Consider the following 24,833-nt stretch of genomic DNA (forward strand, 5'->3'; position numbering starts at 1 on the left):
CCATACGCTGTGAAAATGCTGTTGACAGAAATAGCTCAGAGAAGGAAGAAGGGGAGAGGAAAAGAGATAGCGACAATTGTGTGTTCTCTTTTTTTTCCCTTCTCAGATGAGGCAAGTTTCTATTTACTTGTTTTGAGGTGTGGTTTCGACGCAAAGCGTATTTCCCCGTAGACACAGGACGGTGAGCTAAGCTCCCGCATGTTTCACTGAAGGAGGAGAAAAAGGATGGACACCATCCTTTTGTGCAACACTAACAGGCTCATGTCGTATGGGAAAAGTACAGCACATAGTGGAGCCTTGAAAAAAAACTTTCCACCTTTCTCCTGGCCCTGCCAGCCCAGCACTCCCAGTTTGCAGGGAGAGAGACTGTGAATCCGTGGAAATGTTGGCAACCTCCCACTCGCCGTGCTTATCCCCTATCATTTACAGGCAAGGCTCTTTTTTTTTTTAAACATAAAAAAGCATTTTTCTGGTCAACCTGGCACTTCTCCCCTTTGCCTTCCAGTTCATGGCAAGTAGGATGTCTCAGAGCCTGCATGCAGCAAGCTAATTACAGAACCAGGAAAGAGTTCAGCATAACATTTCTTTACACAAACTGTTTAGCAATATACAGCCGCTTGATGCTTGTTATTACTAACATAGATCCGGCTACTCCTGTCAGCGTAGCATTTAAAGTCATGCTGGCTAATTTCCATCCAACACTAACACGTATTCATATTCACACAATATGTGACTTCAGTGTCTGAAGACTCATTGCTGGCATTTCTTTCCCCATTCTAGCCTAGAAAGAAGTGTTTTAACAAACAGATTTTAAAATCATGTTTTGTTTCTGTGTGAATGCCCTTCACATAACCCCAGTTTAGGGTTAGCCTTCCAACTATTTTTTTTGAATGCCCTTCATGTGCCCTATTTCAACCCAGTTAGGCTTTGAACTACGTTTTTGACCCTCTGAAATTACAAGTTTGGTATAAACTGCTCTGTAACAGCTTTAAAAATGCAAAACTAGTAATAATGCACTACGCTGCAGAACTTAATTTGGCTCTAATTCTCCTAGATGAGGCACAATACAGGGCTAGGCAGCATCTGATGTAGCGCATATACTAGTAACTTTCAGACATTTATGAAAATTGTATGGCTGTAGTAACTGAAATGTTTCTGAGACTTGCATACTTTAATTATGTATTTTACCTCCGTCTAATTAAATAAATGATAAACAGATAATTTCAAAATTGTTTTTTTGTTTTGCTTTGGTTTATATATGTACATTTATAAAGGGCCTGCTCTGGCAAACGCTTTGGCAGGTTAATTAGAACAGTATCACTGAGTGAAGTTCTGTGTATACTTAAACATTTTCAGAAGCAGCTCTGAATGTGTTTTAATTTTTTAAAAAAGGATATAATTAGGTCTGAACTGCAGGTAAACAAATCCAATTCCATCGACATGTTTTTGTTCTAATGATGGGCCTGGTCCTACAGTCTTTTGTCAAGCAACAGTCAATGGAAGATTACTAAAGAGTATATAATTTTTAAAGGGTAATTTTTTTTATTTTAGCATTTCTACTGTCACTAACAATTAAACAGGCAAGTCAGATCAACTCTTGTTCCTGCTCAGGTTTGCTGCTTATCTGAGCTACACAGTGCTGCACTGTTTAGCTTCTAGATAGTCTAAATGAATGCTTAGATTCAGACAAAAAAATTATTTGCTAACCTGTTTTAAGAATTTCCATTGTCATTAGATTTTATACTTCTTTGAACAAACAATATTTATTTACTAAAGTCGGTAATAAGCTGCCAACTAACACCGTCTCCTAAATTAAATTGAAATGAAAGTTTGTTCAGAATTAATAATCAGGGAAAAAATACAAGTTTACAGTTATAATCATTTTGGAATGTTTCTGTTTCTTCACTGATTTTGCAGACAGAGTTAGAAGTGAGTTTACACCTTAACAGACAAAGTTGCAGCAGAAAACAGAGTAAGCTCTTTCAAACCCAGCACAGTTCTGTTTGTGTAAGACAGTCAGACGTTTGGCAGAAGCATTCAGGAGGTACGGTAAGTGATCATGCCTCTGCAACACAGTTCATGTTATAAAAATGACAACTCAAGGTCTTAAGTTACTGTCCCACAGAGCAAAAAGGAGAAATGAAACGTTGAGTGGTAAGCACCTAGAGCTGGATGCATGAAGGACACCTTCCAGTGTCTTTGGTCACTGGTAGAGAAGAGCAACGTTCTGCGCATTACCAGGTTCAGTGAAAAGGGGTTAAACTTTCTGAAACTATGTAAATGCTGCAGGTTCTGAGCAGGCAAGGATCCAGGCTTTCTGAATGAATGTAGACTCAATTACTTTGAACTCTCTTGTTCTGTGCATTCCTCTTCGCTTAGTAGTGCTATACCCATTAGGGGAGACAGGAGAAAACAAGAACAAATGTCAGGTCCCAGGCGGTCGGGAGCTTGGCAGTGGTGGAGCACAGCATTGCCTTGTGGGAGGGGGGCTGGGAGCAAAGGAGTTCAGGATGGGTGGGAGGGGGGAAAGGATGGATGGAGACGGCTCCCTGCTTTCCCAACTCATCGGTTCCCACCAGACATACCTCTCAGGGAAGGCACTTGTGTTCCACTGTCCTGGTGGAGAGGAGAAGGGCCAGAGTTGATGGGGATCTGCACGTGCATTGTTCAGAGGGGTAGGGAAGGAGTGGAAAGATGTGGACAAATTATTTCGTAATGATGAGGTGAGGGAAACCTGAGGACCACAGCTGAACTGAGCCAGGCTTGAAGCCGTAGGAAGGTATTTGATAATAATTTCAGGAGCACATTCAGAGGCCTATTCCGAGTCAGCAAATACCTACCTATTTTTTTCATGTAAACTTACTAGAGAAGTGGAAATAAATTTTCTGCTTGAAAAGTCAGTGGCCGTCTGTACTTTTGGCCACCCATTAGACTCCATCTCCTCAAGGGAAGAAATGTTTTCTCTTCTTACTTTTGACTTTCAAAAGAGAGCCAGTATGATCCTTTTACCTCAAGCAAGGAATTATTTTTCTCATTCTAACTTTCCACTGAAAACAGGATTGCACTAGCCACAAGGTACCATCTTAACTCATGACAGACTTTGCAAATGCCACTCGCGCTATATAATGCAGCACCACCACAATGAGGAATGTAGCAGGGTGACTTTCTGTTAAAGTGAATGTGGAAAATCATGAAATGATAGTCTATTGCTGTGTACCTTTATCTGTTGCCATTTCAGGATTAGCTTACAGAGGTGTTCCCTTTGCTTACACAAAGGCAAACCTGGTTCAAATTTTTCATTTCACTTTACCAAAAATCCTGTGATAGACCCCATGGAGAAAAGGATACTCTTCCTGAAATAACAAATGGCACTCCCTAATTAATTCAGCCTGGCGTTTTGAGTAAAAATACACTTCATCTTGACTTCTTTCCCCTCTTAACAGTCATCCAGTTCCACCTTTTAGCTCTGGCGTGCAAGTCGTACAGTCAGGAAAATACTTCTAGTTCCCCTTGGACAAGGCTTTGTTGTGAAGCATGTACAGAAAGTGAGTTTTCATTTTGCCAACCCCCCTGTATACCTTAGGGCAGTTGTGTAAAACCTTACCATGCCCAGTGGAGTCCCTCAGGATTTCTTTGCTGCACTGCCGGGAGCGAAGAGCACACCTTCCTGAACCAGCTTGGCATTTCTTGTCACTGGAATTGAATTGGCACATCATGTCAGGTAGAAACTTCCTCAACAGAGGAACATCCAACATCAGAGAACTGGATTTGACAGTTTTTTAGAAAATAAAGATACAAAAATAGCGAAACAACCAATCCCTCTATTCCTCAGGCCAAGGGAGAGTCACCATCGCAAAGCTTGGTACAGACTTTATAAATATAAAATGAGTGGCGTAAGCAAGTTTCTCTTCTGCACAGTTAAAAATGAGGCAAAACTTTTAAAGTTATGTTTGAAGTTTGAGACTACTAAAAGCACCGAGATGCAGTTGTATGTGTGGTTTGTTTTTATCCTTTAGCTAAACATATTTTTCTTCCACTGTAAGATGAGTAAATTAGAATAGCAGTGAAGGTTTGTGACAACTAAATGAAGGTATGTAAACTTACCCACAAATAACCTTTGAAAAAACTTTTTGCAGCAACAGGTAAAGATCCTACCATGTCTGCATTTTCTGTGTTTTGATCTGAGTCAGTCTGCACTGTATAAAGCCTAATTACAGATTAATTATATTAATCTGCCTATGCAGAGATCTGTTCAAGTATTTTCCCTCAAGTTTAACTTGAGCATGTGTGTATACACTTGCATGCATCAGTCTGATTTGCTATTTATCAAGGCCAGCGCTGACTTGGCGGAACAGATGCTTCAAGATGGAAACTTCAACTGCTCATTACTTGAATTCTTGGATTAAGAATCATCAACCTGTCTGGAGAAAACAAGACATCTTACTCAGTAGCTGAACCCAATCTTTACTCAGATTTTAAGGAGTCTTAATAACTTCAGGTAACAGCCTTGTATTTTTCAGTTTCAGGTACTTTTCAAATATTTTCAGCCCATCTGAGGAGAGGAAGTACAGAAAAATCTTTCATTGTTTCCAGTCCCATTTTTTGAGCTATATAGGTTTAACGTATGTCTGAACTGGAGGCTGTTTATTACAACAGGCCTTTTTGAGAACAACAGGTCACTGACTCAGCTTTAAGAGACGAGTGTTTCCTGTATTTTCATCTGTTGTCATACAGCTGCTTGGCTCTGACTTGCTGCATGGTAGGGCCAGAAACTACACCAGCATGCTTCTTAAGCATGTCATTTAATTATTTCTGTACTATTAGCGCAGATGGAAATCTGTACACGGGGGTAATTACACAAGATTAACTAAAATGCGTACTTAGAAAATAACATTCACGGTTTTTGGAGGGGTGGTTTGCCTGTCACTTGGAAGTTTGGTGGGAGCCACCACCACTCTTTTCTTCTGCCTCCCCCATGCAACGTGGAGGCTGCCCGCTTTCTAAAAGCAAATGCTGTTGGCAACATTTGTTAGCAATGGGTGGTCCTACGCTGATGTTTAACTGCTTGAATATATGAGACCAACCCACATTCTTTACTACTAAAGAAAGCATTTTTGGCTCCCGAGTGTTTATGCTGAAAATTTGTTAACAAACGCTAACTGTAAAACTGCCATACTTGCATGTCTTGGCTGAAATCTCCTGATTAGAGAAATAACGTAGAGTGGTTTGGGTTTTGTGAAATACTGATCTGCCAGCTGGGAGATGGAGCCTTTACAGGCTTGGACGTGGCAGAGGGGATGGTCTGGCTGGACAAGCTAGGAGGGCATTAGAGCAATGACATGCTACTTGTTTAACAATCCCTAGGAGCATAATGAGGTAGGGCAGCGAATACTCATTTGGAACTAAATCCTGATGTTGAGAGCAAAAATAATTAAGGGATGTGGTCAGGAAAAATTCCTTCACCTCTTATGCTGTGTTCTTTGAAGCAGGGGAAGAAAGGATAAGCTCCTTAATCAACTGCCTACAACGTGCAGAAAGAAGATCCTGAGGACTTGAGAGTGTGATATCTGCAGGGTACAGCATTCTGCTTACTTATGATACTGGGAGCGCTGCAGAGACCCTGACAGACCACTTTGGCTATCTAATGACCCTGCGTGGCTATGTTCCCTGCGGTAACTGAACTGCCTTATTCAGAGCAAGGACAGGAACCTAAATTTCAGTGTGACACGTAGCTATACCGTTAGTGGTGAAGCAGGAGAGCTCACGCTGCTGGCGCTAATGTCTTCACAATTTCTAAAATTAAGCAGTAGCCTCTGTACTCAAACAATCTTGCACCTGGCATAGGAGAATTCTGCACTAGACAAGTTTATAATCATCAGATCTGATAACTGGTCAAAAAAAAGGAAACTTTTGGTGGACATCACAAAATGATTATTTAATCATACTGTCTGTAACCAGCAGAAAGGACTGAAACAAAAAGATATCGACTTGGTGATTTAAAAGGGCTAATTTGACAAAGCTGAAATAAATAGTAGGCTTAAGTAGCGACCAGTTAATAATTAGGCAGAGTCTGAGTGAGGTGAGTACAGTCCTCAAAGTCTACAATCCCACAGAAGCTAGTCAAAACAAAACACCTCTTCCTCAAAAGAACGACCTCTTTCCTTCTGCCTCTTTAGCAGGCATTTTGTAAAGCAGTTATAATTATGGATACCCAACAGCTGGGAAAAGAACTAGTAACAGCAAATATAACTTTGATGGCAGTGATTATGGAAAAATAATGTGGAGGAAGAAAGATGCCTAAGAAGTCAGTGACCCACATTGAAAAGAACATCTAAAAAAAGTCCATGAAATGTATTAAGAACTCTAACAATTGTCTGTTTTTAGATAAAAGATGTAGAACAGTTGATCAGCAACGGGAAAAGACATGCTAAATATTCCTGTGCTGTATTTGGGAGAAGAGTAGGTAATGTATTTGTATCATATGATAATGACAAAATACTTTCCATTTCAACAGTAATTCAAGAGCATATTAAAACAGCTACTATTAATGGTCTTAGATGAGTATGTCTGGATAACTTCACACCAAGAATTTTAAAAGAGCTGGTCAGTGAGCTTTCAGGATTAATATGCAGTAATTGTTAGAATATTAGACATGTTCCAGAAGACTGTTAAGAAAGCTAGAGTTATAACCAATACTTAAAAGAAAATGTAAATTAAATGATGCAGGCAATTATAAATTTGCATCGTGACATTAATTTGAGTAGCTTAATGTTAATAGTCAATGTGGGGATTTATCAAAATAGAAAGATAATGCAATTTATGCCACTCAGTATATGCTCATGAAAAACAAAACCTTGTTGAACTACCTTTGAATAAAATTGGTCACAAAAGATAATAGAGTTTATGCAAAACACATTTTTGTAAAGTATATAACATGATTCAGCTCATTTTTGACTAAAATTCCTAATTGACAGGTCTCAGCTTTTTGCAAATGGAATATTGCCAGGTATAAGGTCTTAAGGGGACTGGGTTTTAACAACAAGCTATTTACCTTTTTTAAAGAAAACGTAGTAATTGATCAATTTTATTGGGGAGATTAAGTATGGGGGAGAAATAAATAATGAAGGTGGGAAATCTGTCTACTGAAACAACAAATCCCTAGATTCCTTGGTACATTGGAAGCTTCTTAACTATACATCTTCCAATATAGATATATATGAAGACATGAAAAAGTTCTCAGCTTAATGATGGCTAGTTAGCTCAAGATGATTCCTCAGATGGCCAAGAAGGATGTAAATTTTAGATGGCTAAACAGGCGAACCTCATGTAGAGCTGTTATACTGTAACTGGCACCAGTGACAGTGTTCTACTGAAATGCTCAATCTTTTTCAGCATCCACAGTTTAAGAGAGGGTGAAATCCACTCTCTCACACTTAGCTGTTGAGCCTGCACCCACTTGTAGTGTCTACTGAAATAGTCGGTGTATAGCCAATGGAGAGGGGTAAGCCTCCAGATGGAGGCAGATGCTACTTCCCTCTGAAGGCCTTAATTCTGTACTGACCACCCAGTAAACTGAGGTAGTCATTTTAGGAATGCAGTTTTCAGTCTTTCCTACTTATGGCCCCCTTTTTTTTTCACTAAAAATAAAAAAGCTTGTATAATGAATTTAAACGTCTTGCCAGTAGGCTTGCTTTTCTTAGTTGCCTCTTGAGGAGTCCTAGTAGTTCATGAGCACAAGCTCACAGACTGATAGCTGTTCAGAAGGACCTTTTCCGTACACACTTAAAAAACTTAGGTGCAATATAGATGCCTAAGCAGAGGAAAAACTGTCAGAATGGATTCTTTGAGCTATCAGATAAAGATCTACCAAGGCTGGAGGTTGAATGGCTGGAGTTAAACCTAGACACTTTCAATCTTGATCAGTCTCCGAAAGTGAGGTTGCTCCAGTATCATTGTTTATGTTCTGATGGATCTTTTTTGTTAGTATTTGAGGATCACTCTGAAGCAGCTTACAGAGCACTAATGGCATGTGCAACATAGCTCAGGAATTCCCGATTTAAGTAAACTAGTAATGTGGGTTTGTTGCTTCATTTTTGCTGTTGCACACCCGTGTCATGATCTGTTCAGAGGAGCCACCCCAACTCCAAGGAGCACAAAGAATTAGGTAGTATCTCCTGTCTATCTAAACAGTATGCCCCTGGGGAGAAAAAAAACCAGTAGGAAGGAACCAGCCCTTCTGCTATCAGAAACGGCTGCGGCAGCAGTGAAAGGAGGATTTTCAGTCAGTCAGAGGATATTAAAATTACGACAGGGTTCTCTCTTGCTTAATGATATGGGTAATAACTCAGATGACCATTACATTTTTCAACATATCCTGGTAGCTTGATTGACATTTTTTGAAAAAAAGAGGAAGTTTGGGAACAAGCAAGTAATTTCAAAAAATGTCAATAGGAAGTACTGATTTTCCATGCATCTGCCTCAAGACTAAGTGAGGTCTGACCTCCACTGAAGATGCATTAAACTTCTTTCAGTAGTGAGCTGAATAACTGGATGTCACTTGTCAGAAAGGAGAACAGCAAAGCAGAGATTACAAAAACCTACCTCAGGCTGCAGTAGAAGGGTGAGTCATGAGTCTGAAAGGTGCTTCCCATGAAAGCTTCTGAAGGTGTACTTGATTTTTCATCCCAATCACGCCATAGAAGAGGAATGTCATTTTGTGATGAAAATGTTTAGAATCCTGATCTTAGTCAAAACTCCAGAAGTCAGAGAATGCATTTGGACTCACCAGTGAAGCTAAAAACTCACCAGAATATCTGCTGCATTTAGTGGCCATCACAAGGTCTTAGTTGACTGATAAGAAAGATGAATGAAACAAACACTACCAACCTCAGAGACTCCAGCCCTCCACTATGAGGAACCTGATCAGCCTTAATAAAATGTTGCTGCACATGAGTCCTATCTCCTGTTCGCTTGGGGGCTTATAGGGTTGGTGACAATATTCATCCGGCTGGATGGGGAAATTTCTGTATTTCTAATCATGTACTGTAACGAAAAGGCACAGCTGCATCCCTCTTCATGGTTTCTATTTGCCTCATGGTGAACTCCTCCCATCAAGGAAGCAACTGCCTCCACACAGTTCGTCTAGTTTCACTTACTTAGGTAAGGCATAGGCAGAAAATGACCAATTTGCCAACACAGGAACAATCTAGAAATAAGATGATAGGGGAAAAATGACACTGGTTATCAGTGATGACTCAAATATCTATTCACAATAGGGTTTTAGAACTGACATGTATCTATCCAAATGAATGCACACAGAAATGTCCCTTTTCTCAAATAAGTAACATAAGTAAGATGTCCATTAAAAAAGTCAAATCAAATGCTACAGAAAGTGAAGTGTCTAATGACATAGGACAGTATTACAGATCTCACCTTAGTTTAGCTAACTATATTATTCCCATGAGCTGAAGATGCATTCAATTTCAGTCTTTTAGAATGTTTTTAATTTCAGTTCTCAGACATGTATGTCGTAGATTATGTTAAATAATATACAACATAGTTAAACAGTTAATTAACACAATCTTGCTTTTTTCCTCATTATTTTCTGCCTTTCTCAAAATATTTACATCCTGATCAACAGCAGTAAATAATTTTTCAGTGAGAAAAACATGAAACACTTTTTGTTAACAAATTGGCACTTGTAGCTTCAAGTGTTACTCATATTATTTTCTACAAATCATGCTGGAAAAAAAATCAAGACAGTATTCAGCCAAATATTCAATTCAGGTTTTTCTACAGTTATTTTAAGGATATTCATTTACTCAGGTAATTCAGGATATTATTTTATGAAAACAGAGATTTAAATTGCAATCATCTGTTAAAACCAGCTTAGCTAGTTTCCACTTGTAATATACTAATATTTTTTTTTAAATTCACTTTTTCATAATTTCTTTTGGGAAATGCTTTTTGAAATATTAAAAAGGAAAATAAATAAGTAAAAAGAAATGTTTACTTTCAGAACAAGAGACCAGATAAAAAAAATCTTTCTCTATTTGAATGATACTTTGTTAATTTTTTTTTTTACTAGAGCAGCTCTAGTTAAAAAGATTTATGTATTAGAATGTTCACATTTGACCCATAAGTATTCTTGTTGCTGGATGACTTAATGAAAGCTTGGTCTATGTCTATTGTGTTATGGTGTGGAAAACTGCAGTTGATGAATGTATAGCCTACTTCAAATGCGTTTACCTGACTGGTTCATAACATGCTTAGTTAAGCTACGGAGCCCGCTTACGCATGAACTCGTAACTAATGTGGCAAGTTGGATGAGGCAAGACTTTAACAACACATCTTAATCCCTGTGCTGCTTGAAAGGTATAAAAAAGATAAAGGAGAGGAAAAGTTGATTCAGTCTTTTAACAAAACAAGGCTTCTTTCTCTCCAGATTGCACGTTGATAACTTCGTAGAGTAACAAAATACAAAGCTTTTTTTAGTAATTAGAAAATCTTGCTTCTGTGCAATTCAAGAGTAAGGCCTAATGATTCATAAATCTGGCACACAGTATCGGGTACAAATTGCCATAAGATACTACATAACTATGTAACCTGTGGGAAAAAAAAATCTGTATTTTATTGCACTGGACAAACAAACTAATAGTAAAACATGTATTTTGGCAGGACCAGGATAAAAATCACATCTTGTTCTACATGTTTTAAAGTGTTGTACCATACAGCACTACAGTTTTTCAAATCTTAAGTTTTGTATTCAGATATGACTTCACTGAAAAGGGAAAGAAGTAAAAGTGGAAGGGACAAAGAGAATATTAACTCTTTTCCTTTTGCTTCATGTTAGCACTGCCAGATCATGTGAACAGAGCAGGTTGCAACTGCACAAAGTGTTTTTCATCAATACTGCATCTGCATCCATCCCTGTTATTTTAAATCTTACATTAAAACAATTATTTGAACGTAGTGAAATTCACCTGTGAGACAATTACTAAGCACAGTAGGTTAGACCAGCTTGGTCCACTATGTTCTATCAGCAGAAGCATTTTGCAATGATCCATTGCAGCACTTCCAATCCAGGTGACGTTACTTATAGTATGAAGCAGTGGCAATAAGTTTTCCTGGTATCTAATTTAAGAAGAACAAAAAAAGCTCTATGTTCTTTATCCCAGGGACATTGTGGTACCATTAAACTAGTCTCATGTCAGTGTTTCTTTCAAAAATATCACACTGAGAGACAGTGTGATGCAATGCCTGCTTCCCTCTACTCTGAGTGCAGGAGTGAAAACAGTGCTCACAGAAAGCCAAATAGCCAAAGAAGCTGCCTGTTCACACTGACTTACGCAACTTAAGGAATTCCCCTCTACAAATACTTTGTTAAACATTAATGCATTGTACTTTTAAATATCTACCCTCCATCAAATGCTATGGCCCCATAATTTGCTTTATTGGATTAAATCTAGTGTTATGGGCAACCTAAAATTGAAAAGTAAATGCTAACCTTTGCGAAGTTGAGTGCTGAAGTAGTCATGGTATCCATACTCTTTAAGATTTGTCCAAGGTTCCTTAATATTTCATGAAGTTAGGTGCTTAAGACTGGGATAAAGAAAAACTAGAAAACTGGCATTTTTAAAGTAGACATCAGAAAACAAAGAAGGAAGAGGCATGTATTAAATTCAGTCCTCTGTCAGTACTTAGGAGCTTTATGTAGTCTGTAGTAGGTGCTTCAAGCTAATAGACTGGAAGCTCTGAATTTTGTCTTGGCTGTTTCTTTCCAAAGCTGAAGGGCTGAAGGTTACTCCTTTCTTCAGAAATGCTCCCATCATTATCTTGCCCAAAGTTAGCTTCTGTGAACACTCAATGGGGATGATCAGATTTAATCCTATCCACCACCTGAGGGAAACAGTAAGATACTCAGTTTCCTATGGAAGAAGTATAACAACTATAGAACACTGTGAAGCCAATAGCCTTGCCAGTTCTGTTCAGACTGGGTTCCAGTTTCTGGTCCAATAAATATATGTTCAGGATCACACTTGTTCTTATTACCAAACTCAACAATTGGTATTTCATACAGAATGAAGCACTGTTAGTACTGTCATCTCTCTGTGCAGCAGTAGGACTTGGCATTTCACGACAAGGACAAGTCTAGGTGGTCGCTGAGAATGCTGGCATATCTGTACTTTTGGTACCTCCATGGCTAAGTAGCACCAAAGCAGAGTTTTAAGAACTTTACAGTTACATCTTCATGTTTTCAGAAATTAGAAGTGATAGAATAAAGAACACAGACAATCTCTTACATGAAACAGTAACAAAAAATATGGCTGAGAAGGTGGATCAGGTATTCCCATTTCCAGAAACATTCAGTGAATCTGAAAGCTTGCATATTAAAAATATTGTATATTTTTATGAAAACTAGGGCTGTCATTCAAATCAGTAAATGTTGGCCCGTGGGGAGTTTGCACCTTTCTGTCATGAACCTGACAATTCTTGCAGACAGGACAGTAAATCAGACAAGCCCGGGAAGGTGATACAGTACAGTAACCTTTATATTTTTAAATAAAATTAATTTCAAGTTACTTTATTGGCATTTCATTCATAACCAAAAGTGCCTTAAACATGGATGTTCACAGAAAAATATTTTGCTTTGTATTAAAAATAATTAAACCCAAATAATTTAACTTACATTTATGTTAAAAATGTATATGTATTTATAAATAATATTTCAGTTTACAACTACAATAGAATAATAGCGAATTATCAAAGATCCTTGATGTAACTGCAGCTGGAAATGTAGGAACTTTACATGGTTTGTTTCTTTGTAATTTCACAGAGTTTAATGGATTGAAAATACCCTATACTTGTTTTTAAGTCATTCAGCTATCTCAGAATTACTATCATGGTGTAAAACTACTTGACAAAGGTTTCAGCCTATACAGATTTGAAATGGCATGTCAGAATGAAAACCCCCTATATTTCATAGGACTGGGTATTTGGTTTTCATTGACAACAGCTCTCATCAGCTGACTTAGGTTTCCCTAAGGCAGGTTTCAGACAGTCTCCATTGTGTAGGAGGGCACCCTAGCTGTGCGTTGAGATTAGCCTGCAGAGATTTTACAGGGTTGAGAAAGAAAGGTAAGCTCCCTCCTGCTGTTGGTAAACACTGTTATTGTTCTCCATTCCCTGCTGAATGGAACAAATGCAATTCTGCAAAGTTAATTACTGCAATAATGAAAGAAATGACACAAAATGACAAGGAATGTGCTAATTCAGTAAGACTCAAGTCATTGACATATTAGTCCCTATACTGCTTGTTGTTACTTTCAGGCACGTACTCCTTTACTTGCAAATACTGAGTGGATTTTGGGGACTTAGTATTTAAGTAATAAGTTAATAAAATAAAGATTAATGTGTAAGAAGTGGTGCCTAATGATCTCTTAGGAGTTGTCTGGTCAGTACCTGAGACCTGAACACAGATGATCTCTGATGAAGTAGCTGAAAAAAAGGACTTAGCCATCCTTGCAGGACTTGCAGCATGTTTCCTTTCCAATGTCCAGGAATGAAGATTGACTAGAATTTTATTTATATGCTGAAATAATTTAACCCCCGAGAAGGAAAAGGTGGCAAGTGAATAGACTGCACCAAAATATTGTATTTTTTCCTTGCTTATACTTCCCACAGTATCACAGAGGAGGTGAGTGATACTAATTTTTGTGTGAACATTTTACACATAGCTCTGGATGACAACTTGTGAATCTCTGTTTACATGGCTCCACTGGTGCTGGGAGCTGCGTGCTTGGAAACCGTAGGCCTGTGAAACGTAGAGTGACGAGTCTCTTGCCTGTGTGGCACTACACCAGTGATGGGGAGCACAAGAACATTTGGGCACAGAAACAACCCTCTCTCAAAGTCTCAGAGAACTCGGTAGGAATATTTCCACCTTTTTCTTTTAGAAAGGGCCACTGCACTTAGGTAACAATCCTGTTTAAAATCCACATATAAATTCTAGATGACTACTCCCTCATAAAAGTCAAGCACTACCTTGCCAGGCTCTACCTTACAGTAATGCACAAAGAAACAAATTCTTCTAAAGAACTGAATAAGAAAGCAAAAGAGAAAGTCTTGCATGCTGCAATATGTATCTCTAAAATCACGATAAAAAGGAGCACTGGGAATTGCTAACGATTTCAGCTGCAACACTGAATAATCTAAGTAATCCTTTTTCTATTTAACCAAAAGGAAAAATGAAAAGACTTTCATTGAAATACAGTCATAAATTCCATCCATAAGACTTTTCCTGCAATTAAGTTACATTTACTGATCCACTACTCCTTAAAAGAAGCATTAACACAAAGACTTCAATTATTCATGGCCAAACAAAGTTGATTCTATTGCTTCAATCAAAGCGGCATTCTCTTTTACAGTGGTTATTTCTGTAGTATCTTCAAAAAGGGCACACAGTCTATGAAAACATGTAAGTTTCTGAGTAAAAGCTATTTCCATGATCAGTCCGAACTTTTTGGATTTAATTCTGCCATTTCCTGCTTTCATGGGGATGAAATTTGCTGGGTTTTTTTGTCCCCTTCATCCTTTAAAGGGTAAGCTGATTAAAAATTTTGAACCCAGTTCCAATGTCCTGAGAAAAAGAAGCCCCTCTCTCAAAAAAAAAAAAAAAAAAAAGAAAAAAAATGTGGGTATTTACTGTTATGAAAAACTTGTGAGGAAAGAAACCCAGGGAACTCTGCAAAATGAACTCTGTGGAATGAAGTTGGTGGTTCTTGTGCTGTCAGCAGAGGGCTTAAAGAGCTGCAGAGGGTCTCACATCTGTGGAGCCGTGACTATTTCTACTGCTACAAGCTTCTGCAATACCCACCACTCACTCTTCCATAATTCCCAACTGCTGTCCCTTTCTGCTAGCGATGCCGTCCCCCAAGAGTTAGCACACTGTACTGCTGCTGCTTGCTGCCCAGCTTCAGTCTGCAATACCCTAAGTGTAACTGCCTTAATTAAGCTACGGAAGTATGCGTTTTAAAGGTCAAGAGTTCCCAATCAATCCTAGGAATTTAAGAAGGGGATAATATTGCCCAAAGACACTAAGCAAAACTTGATCTTCTAGAGATACTTGTTTCATTTTCAAAGGTCGAGAATGAATACAGATTCTCAATATTCGTTAGTATAAGAAAACACTAGGGATAAATTTCTTTGACTCACTAAAAAGTTTGGCATGTGTTCTATTAAATGTAATGTTAACAGGGAGATAAATTCTTTCCTCAGTAGACCTCCCTAATGAGAGCAACCCTGAAAGATGACAGGCTGTTACAGACTCAAAACATTGCATATAAATCTGTTTACATGTAAATGTGCCACAGACTGACAACTGATTGAGGTATATACATAATAATATAAACACTTTTTCAAAAACTAATGATGTTTTTCCTAGAAAGTCATGCTCTCTGAGTTATGTTGTCCAAAGACAGGGAAACTGATAAATTCACACCAGGAGCAAAAGAATTCTACTTGACCATCTTGAGGATGTCAGAGTTTTAGTAGTTAGTGTTCCTTTTTTTGCTGGAACCAAATATCATACAAAAGGATAACTGAAATGGAAAATAACAGATAAAGTGTAAGAGGTAGCAAATCATATCCCAGAAATACTGACAAACATTCAGACAACTATTATCTGAATTTATATTGTTCCTCTTTTACAAGGTTTCATTGCTGTTTTGTAAAGAAAGCCTTGAAGAGGAGGAAGACTACAAATCCCAATGACATACTGTTTCTTTGCACAGAAAATATTTAGAAACTACAACAGCAGTGAAGTATGACCACCGGATTCAGCAATAAGCCTTAAGAGTTTAGGTATGTTTTCATTTTTTTTCCTCAAACAAAGAGAATTCCTTGATGCTTTAGATCTTCTTTGCTTCTAGCAAGGGACAGAAAGGTGAGAAAGCAATTATACCATTAAAAAAACCTCCTAATCTGGTCTAAACCAACTGTTCTTCCTTCTTTCCTGTTCAGCCCATATACTTATGAAAGTTATCATTTAAGTAACATCAACTTAATGCACCAAGAAATGCAATAGTGGATAGAGATTTTTCTCTCTTTGCTCCCTTTGTTTTGAAAAAGAGGAACTGAGGATGATTATGTGGGTTGGGCCCTTCAGTCACAAGTTGCTTACATACATGACTACCCATAGAAATTTCTCTTCATTATTTTTGACTCACACATCATCGACACAAGGCCTTCTACAATGGGAAACTGCAAAGACCATTTCATGAAGAAGAATTTTGGAATAATTCATTTGACAACTATGTCTGTGGGAAATAACATCAGTAAAAATGCTATACAGGTAATGCAACTGAACCTTTTCATTACGTTAAGAGCAAAAAGGTTCATTAATTTTTGCTGTAGGGCATTTCACATTTGAATAGTTACATTTAAGTGACATTCTAGCTTTCACATGAAAAGCTTAGAAGGTCTCCTCCTAGATAATTAATTATAGCCTTGGAATCTAGTGAGGAGACACAGGAAAAATACAAAGTCTTCAACTGGAAAGAAAAAACCCTACATACTGAGGAGATTTGCACAGGGACTACATGGATTACAAGAATTTACCAACAGCATTATGTGTTATCAGTATATGCTAACAAATTACTTTTATTTTTGCAAATTTAAAGATAGACCTTGTTAGTAATTTTCTAAAAAAAAAAACCAAACCAAAACAAAACCAACTTTGCCAGAATGTCACTTTGTCTTCTGAAGAACTGTTTAAATGTCAATAAAATTTCACCACAAATCAGCCTAATTTTCTGTCGGCCTTCCTAGAAAATCAGGCTGCCTGGAGGACACGGAAATTTAAAAGGTACATTTCATTCTGGAAGCATCAAAATGTTCTTGTGTATTGTAATTCCATGGAAGAATTAAACACTGTGTCTTTTGGATGGTAAGAAGTAAATTTATGTCACTATATTCTGTTAGCATATTTAGCAATATCACCATAGAGTAATCAGTCATCTAGTCCATCTCAAAGTCAGGTCCAGTTACACCAGGTTGCTCAGAACTTTGTCCAGTTGAGTTCTGATTATCTCCAAGGATGAAGATTCCATCACCTCTCTGGGCAACCTGTTCCAGTATTTGACCACCCTCACAGTAAAAACATTTTCCATAATAGCTGAGTTTTCTAGTGCTCCTTCTTATGTCCAATGCCTCTTACTCTATTGCTGTGCACCTCTGAGAGGAGTCTGGCTCTGTTGTCTCTGTACCATCCCATTACGTAGCTGGAGACTGCAATGTTTCCCCCTAAGCCCTGCATACTTAAGGCTGAACAAATTCAGTTCTTTCAGTCTCCCCTTCTACATCAGCTGCTCCAGCCCTTGATCATCTTGGTGAATCTCTGCTGGACTCACTTCAATATGCTGATGTATGTCTCCAACAAGCCCAAAACTGGATGCAACACTCCAATGTGGTCTCCCATGTGCCAAACAGAAGGGAAGGATCACTTCCCTCCATCTGCTGCCTATCCTGTTGTTAATACCACCCAGGGCATGTCTGGCTGGCACATTGCTGACTCGTGTTCAATTTGTTGTCCACTAGGACCTAGAGGTCTGTTTCTGCCGAGCTGCTTTCCAGCCAGTACTGGTATGTGGGGTTATTCCATCCTAGAGGTCAGACTGCAATTGCTTTTGCTGAACTTCGTAAGGTTCTTGTTGACCCAGTTTCCAGCCTGTTGAAGTCACTTCGAGACCCTGCCCTCCAGTGTATAGACTACTCCCCCAAATTTGGTATTGCCTATGAACTTGCCGAGGGATGTTACTATTTGCCAGTTGGACTTTGCATTGATGATCACAATTCCTTGAGCTTGGTGTGTCAGCCAATTCTGCACCCACCTTATAGTCCATATCTCACCAATTTGTCTATAAGGATACTATAGGAGAACAAATTGTGAATACTTAGGATTCCAACTAGTATCTTGCCTAAAATAGCTCACAGTCCTTCTAAATAATAAACTTTATTAATTATTGGGTGATAAGAGACAAACAGGATAATCTGAAAAGTTAAACTAGGGACTGTGAATCATATAAAATATCTATTACAAACTACAAAATTAGTATCTGCATATGGGAGCTGTTTCACATGAAAGACATGTTAATGATCCTATTCACATAAAAATACAAGTTAGATAAAACCCTAGAGTTCAGGAAACCAAACTTTATTCAGGAATGTCTGTACAGATAGGTTTGTGAGCCCGAAAGTTTGTGTATTTTTTTCCCCAGTGAAAACCAGTTAGTCTAATAAAAGCTATTACCTCTGTCTACACACTTGGCCTCCCTCACTCACAGAATGAGAATTTTAATCCTGTGATGCGCAATTGCTAGTGTTTTTACCTCACTCTCTCAGAATTATAAAACAAAACAGAAAGAAACTGAAGCTTACCTAGAGCAGACAAGTATTCCTGTGCTTCAAACTGCTGTTTGAAAAATGAAGAAAAGAGTATCTAGGAATCATAAGTTTGATATAGCTCAGTATTATACAGTAAATAATTATTGTTCATGTCCAGGTAGGAACAATGAATCAGTTGAAAAGATACTGTCAAGGAAAAAGGAGGTAAGAAAAAGGAACTTCCTCTTAAATGAAATCTGAGCTATATTTTCAGTATACAGTCACTTAAAACAATATCATCTATATTTATGTTATATATAGAAATGTACCATATGCAGTCAAAAGTGCTTTAAAATATTAGAGACCTTTTCTATAGTCTAAATAGATGGTGGAGTGGAATAAATAAGTAGACTGTGTTCTTGGAAGATGGGGCTTATTTTCATACGATTAAATATGGCAAGTTATCCATTTCACCATTACACGCTAAAGTTCTGACGCATCATGGTTCTTTTTTTATTATTACACTGATGTAACTACACTAGAGCAAGTGTATCTAGCCCATTAAGTACCAGTGCTGATAATTAAGATGTATTTTATTGCTTCTTTAGAATATTTTTAATGCCTGTTTGGTAGAACAAATGACAGCAAATGACAAACTATACAAATCAAGGCTGATAAGAAATTAATTTTTCCACCTGACAAGAATTTCCTTCATAGAAAGTAGGATATAGTCTGATGCTAAATCATGTATATTTTCTACATTTCTATGAGCCAGAATAGTTGCAAGGAATGTGGCATGAAACACGGGGTCCAAGAAAAACAATACAAAATGCTGAAACATGCATTAATTTGAACACTCTGAATAACATGCCCTTTAACAGCCCAGATTATAAATGTGTACAATATGCTAATGTTTATTTATCTTTAAAAATTCAAATATATGTTAGTAAAATAATTGCATGCATTATTTCCACACATTTTATTCACATAACAGATCTAAAAATTATTTTATGAAGCATAAGATTATTTGACAGGTATAAGAGAACAGTTAAAACAGTTGTTTGCTTTTATGGTAAAAAGGGCATCATTATGGTGAAAATAACTTTCTTCAAAGAAAAGTTCCCCAAAAGGATTATTTTGAATAATTTTGGAAAAATGCTATGGTGATGTCTTCTTCTGCAGTTTCTTGTACCATACAGGCGCCTCTTTATTTGTCTGTAAAATAAAGAATACTTTAATTGTGAGATAGTGAAAATCAAAAGAAAAAAATGCCATCTACACTAAAGTCTTTTTCCTTCCTATATAGTTCATAATAATAATTGAGTTCTTTACTTAAATGCAAATAAATTAAAAACAAGACTATGCATTTAGGGTTATTATTACTACATATCTGTATTAAAACCTCCCTATTTCTAGGTTATAAAAAGCAGATTATACAGTAAGAAGTAAATGATTTGTTTTAAAATATCTTTCACAGAGAAAACATGCATCAATTGTACCATAAATAGGTTTAATTTGAAATAGCATCATCTGACTTTCCCATTTGAGAAGGGGATGGAACTTAGAAAAGAGATCTTAGGTGTGCCATAGTTGACCAACACTTTATGCAGAAATATAGTTCTTAAAAATTATAATTAAAAGAATTCAGCAGCTTTCTGACAGTGTAGAAAGTATTTTAATCACAGAGAATTATCTGTGAGCAACTCTGCCTAGCCTTCATAATCCTATGGGCTACTGCTACACAGTCAGGATTGCATAACATTCTTGTGGCAAATTCAGTGGCTGGTTGTATAGAGAAATAAAAGAAGTGGAGGTGGAACAAGGTAAGTACTATTCTGCTTTCAGGGTTGGGTATAATCTCTTGCATTAGTGAGTACTGTCTCTTTTGTTGTCCCTGTCTGTCTGCTGTCCCTAAACTTGTCCCTTTCTAGTTCTATTTTTTGTCTGCTCTCTAGTCGTTCTTTCCTCCAAGATTTAATAAACATTCTATTTAAAAATCGACTTTATTCAGCTCGTCTTGTGGTGGAGGTTCTCATCACATTTTAATCTCCATCTTTCTCTCATTTTGAAGATTTCTATTTCAAAAATAAATCTGCTCCATTTGTGCAAGCTTTTAAAACTCTAGAAATTTACCTAAACTGGCAGGATTTTCACAGGACTACTAACTTCTTTCCCCATCTAAGAAGAAACGCTGCAGTATGATTTAGCACTCCTGAAAGGACTGTGGATGAGACAACACTGGGTATTGCCTGTGTTTAGTCTCATAACACTAAAATCTAAACCTAAAAACCCGAAATGCCCTCACATCACGTCCGAGAGATGCAACCATTTCCTTCATTTTGTATTATAAACCCAGTATCTGATATGCTGCAATACAAACCTCATATTGTTTAAAACACTGATTTTTAAAGTTTCCACCAGGAAAAAGAAAAGAAAAGAAAAAAATTATATAGATTTATATGTAGACCAAAATAGCACGTATGCTATGCAGTGTGGATACAACCAGTCTACCCTAGAGAAACGTAGCCTCAAGAAGTGTAAATAAGAGTCATGATTTGTTTTGTGATTCAGCATTGCAGCTTGGCTGCCTTCAATTTATCAGTTCAGACACAGTTATAGTCAGAAACTTCTAAACCATTTTCATGAAGCTTTCAAATACTAGAGGCACTAAATCTGAAGCAGGCCACTGGAAGTATTTAAATCCAAGCATTTAGTTTCTAAAGGAATAAAACATGGTTTTATAATATCAGGTAACCTTAGTAACAAAAGTGATATCAATACTGGGCATGTATTTTTTTATCTGTATTTATATATATACACAGACACATTAATATACATGTATACATGGATATAAGTATACATAAATACACCTATTTCCTCACTCCTGCTTCTCAATATTAATATTTATATACACTCACTCAACTCATACATGATCAGGGTAGATTTAAAATTGTATACATAGTCTGTGGATCCCTTTGGCTATTAAAGTTTTGCTAACCACTCTTAACATTGTAATATTATAATGGCGTTTTTTTTAAAAAAATCTAGTTTGCTGTGAACTTAAGATGTAGAAACTACCAAATAGCTAAATAACATCATAAACTGTAATTTATCTCCTCAACATTGACCATTCCCATAAAGAGCTGCAAGTGTTCAGGTGAATTAATTATACATTTCCTTAGAGTATGAACCCACATTTTTCTTTTTAAAAAGTGAGGAGAATTATCAAAAAAGCTCATGGCACTTACTCTTATCATAGTACTTACAAATAAGGTTGGCTTAGGTGTAAATACATTTTCTTCTTCATGTTCTGGCAGCAGTTTTACTGAAGGGTTTAATTTGTTTTTTGCAGTTGCACTTCCTACATCAGTATGAGATTGAGGTAAATTTTGTTCATAGCGTTTACCATGCAGACTAATTAGAATCTGTTTCATTGTGGCTAGTTCCTATAAAACCACAAAAGAACAATACTAAGTTATTCAGTAAAATTACATTTGAATCTATTAAATATTTATTTGTTAATAATAAATTTATATTCACCAAACTAAATGTGTAAGTGGATCAGCAAATAACAAGCATGAACATATACTTGCCATAATTAATATGATTACTAATTGGACACTAGTAAAAGTAAGAAAATAAAAAAGACACATAGGAGTTAATACAACTCAAATTTTGTATCGATTAAAGGCTGTAAAAGAGAACATTTACTGTATAATAAGGAACCCACTATCTCTTTTAACTTAAGCTTCCCTTTAATTTAAAAGAATTCTTTTGAATTTGTTTTGTCAGGCTGAGGGAGTTTACAAATCTAATTTGAATGACTGTGACAAATTGTACTTTCGAGCGCTAGGTCTTGCACGAAGTCTTATAAATACATTACTAGAAATATATATGTGTTTATATCCAGATCAGAAAAGAAAAATCAATGAAAAACTCTAAGAGGACCTAAGCAAAAATGGGATCAGAGGGGAAAAGAAATTTTGTGAAAAATGAAAGTTTTAACGTGGGAAAAAAAAACCAAGAGCATATAGAAATGCAGACTTTTGTGGATGTTTTAATAATTTGCTTTGTAAACAATTTGAATTAATTTAAAAAGTAACCTTTTCTTACTACTTAGCTGAACAAAACAGATTATTCAATATCTACAGTAGAGTGAAAAAGGAAAAAACATAATATTTTGTGACTTTGGCTGGACATCTTTTGTCATCTTGCATCACCTAGTGCCTAATGTTCTCTCCCCCCACATGTAATGGGTGTAATTACTATAAAATAAGTTACAGAATTTAAAGCATTGTTTATTATTATTTATTGTACTATTATTATTTAGAGCATTCATGCAGAACTAGAGCAGCAAGGTCAGTAGAAAAGCCTTTCAAAGTAAACTTTACGACAATTTTACATTTTTTTAATTATTAATGTTTTTGTTTGCTTGCTTCTTCCAAATGCCGTTGTCTTCAATAAGCAATACTGTTGATGTATTAGCATGCTATGTAGTTAACATTCTATCTTATCTCTCAACCAGAAGAGGGTAACTCATATTTATAGCTGAATGACAAACATTTATTGTATCTTACCAATGTCTTAATACTTGCCAGAAAATTACATTGATGCACATTCTATTTTCATTGCATTATTAGGAACGAGTTAAAAGAAACCCCAGCCTTTTAAATCATTCCTGCCATATATCTTCTTCTGTCCACTGCTGCCTTTAATACAAGATACAAAGTCAAAAGAATGATGTTGTTGCCTTTAAATTGTCCCACACTAACTCCGTTATATGAATGGATGTTACACTCCACAGACCAGCTTTATCGAGTGTACAAACTGTTCTTGTATCTCAGTCATGTAATATTAACTATTTGCATAATTCAGCCATGTGTGGTGGCATGTTGAAACAGCATGACTGCAGAGCAGCTGTTTAAAAGGACTGCATAGTTGATGCCAGCATGTTTTTCGAAGTTGTAAACTCTGCAAAGATGTTGCCAAAGTGACACATAGACAGAATTTCTTGATGAAAATAACTCCAGCAAGTATACAGCAAATAAAGACGCCATCACAGGAGACTAAATTGTACATAAAAAATGTTTTGACATTAACAAGTGCTGTTCCTATACTTAAAACGCATTATTCTGTGGACCAAATAGTTGCACGCTTGAACAAGGCAAACCCCGAAAACTGCCATGCAGATTTATTTCAGAAACGGAGTGGAAACCTGTATCTGTAGGGTCAAATTCTCTTGTGTCAAGATCCACTCGGCAGTCTAAGATCTTCTCTACTTCACAGAATCTGTCCTGTACTTGACAGCCCTGTCCGTTTTCAGACTTGGAATAGGCTCTGGAGAGCCAGCTCTCACACGAGCTTCCCCTGTGACCAGAGAGTTCTCTGATGTGAAGCTATGGGAAGGAATGACAGGGAGTGGGGATGACAAATTAGCCCACAACGAATAAACTATTTTGGCATCATGGCCAAATTTACCATGAAAATTTAGCTAAAGTTGCCTTAATATTTGTTGTAAAACCCTTCCACATTTAGTGAGAAAGACCTTGGCAAAATAGCACAGGAAACACTGAATCCAACAGAATCATTGGTATGTGTACTGCTAAGCAAGAAAATAAAATTGGCCCAACACATTTGCAAGAGATTTGCTGTTTTCAACCAAGGAAATACTGAAAACAAAGTTCTGTCTTGAATTGGAATAATTTTACCCATCTCTTTAGATTTCTCTGCTCCTGAACACAGTCTTAATTCTTAGCTTCCCTTTTAAATTCTAAACAGAGTCATTAGTACTACCTGCTACTGTTAGCATGCTACCATGATTCAATAATATTTTCCATTCCTAAAAACTGGCAAGTTGGTCTAGAAAGCTGGCACGGAAGAAGCAGCTCTGGAGATTGTGCTTAGCAGAAATATGTGAACTTGTTCCAGTGTGAACAGGACCTTGAGACAAAAGGGGAAAGTAGGTATAAGGTTCAAAATGGATGGGAAGAATCTTTTGTGTAGAAGGACATGTATTAGTTTCAGGACAAGCTAAGTAAAGGAAGATGTGAAGAGAAATGGATGGTTAAAATTTATATACCTTTCTACTGTGTCAAGTCCATGGTCCTATGTCCAGGCAGAGCTGTGCAAATTGTTTACTTACAGTATTCACTTCAGTTACTCACTGCACTGTGAAAACAGTGTTGCTAAAGCTCTGCATGTCCCAATTTCTTTGTGGAGGTATTTGGTCCTTGCCATGCTGGCTCCTGGACGTATAAGCAAGCCATGCTATGCAAGCCGTGCGTCACTGTGTTGAGGCTTCCACGTCTGAGGGCTTTGCCTTTGGAGAGCCAGACAGCAATCCTTCTTGGGAGGACTATGAGTGCTAACGCCTCTGAGCGGATTCACCCAGCTCCTCTCTGTGCTGGCTTTATAACTTTGGTCTCACTGTCCCAAACTTTGGGAACACAGGC

The 24,833-nt window shown here is 37.1% G+C and overlaps 1 protein-coding gene across 1 annotated transcript in view; it reads right to left on the reverse strand.

Moving 5' to 3' along the window:
* Nucleotides 1-19,405: 19,405 nt before the first annotated feature.
* The window catches only part of PIBF1 (progesterone immunomodulatory binding factor 1), a 129,728-nt gene continuing 124,300 nt past the window's right edge, over nucleotides 19,406-24,833 (reverse strand). The window contains exons 16-17 of the mRNA XM_068425352.1: nucleotides 21,648-21,827; nucleotides 19,406-19,596 (exon numbers count right to left, since the gene is read on the reverse strand). Of these exons, the coding sequence (XP_068281453.1) occupies nucleotides 19,540-19,596; nucleotides 21,648-21,827 (237 nt within the window). The 3' untranslated portion in view covers nucleotides 19,406-19,539. The remainder of the gene's footprint in view (nucleotides 19,597-21,647; nucleotides 21,828-24,833) is intronic.

This window comes from Nyctibius grandis, chromosome 2, assembly GCF_013368605.1.
Source record: "Nyctibius grandis isolate bNycGra1 chromosome 2, bNycGra1.pri, whole genome shotgun sequence".
Classification (NCBI taxonomy): domain Eukaryota; kingdom Metazoa; phylum Chordata; class Aves; order Nyctibiiformes; family Nyctibiidae; genus Nyctibius; species Nyctibius grandis.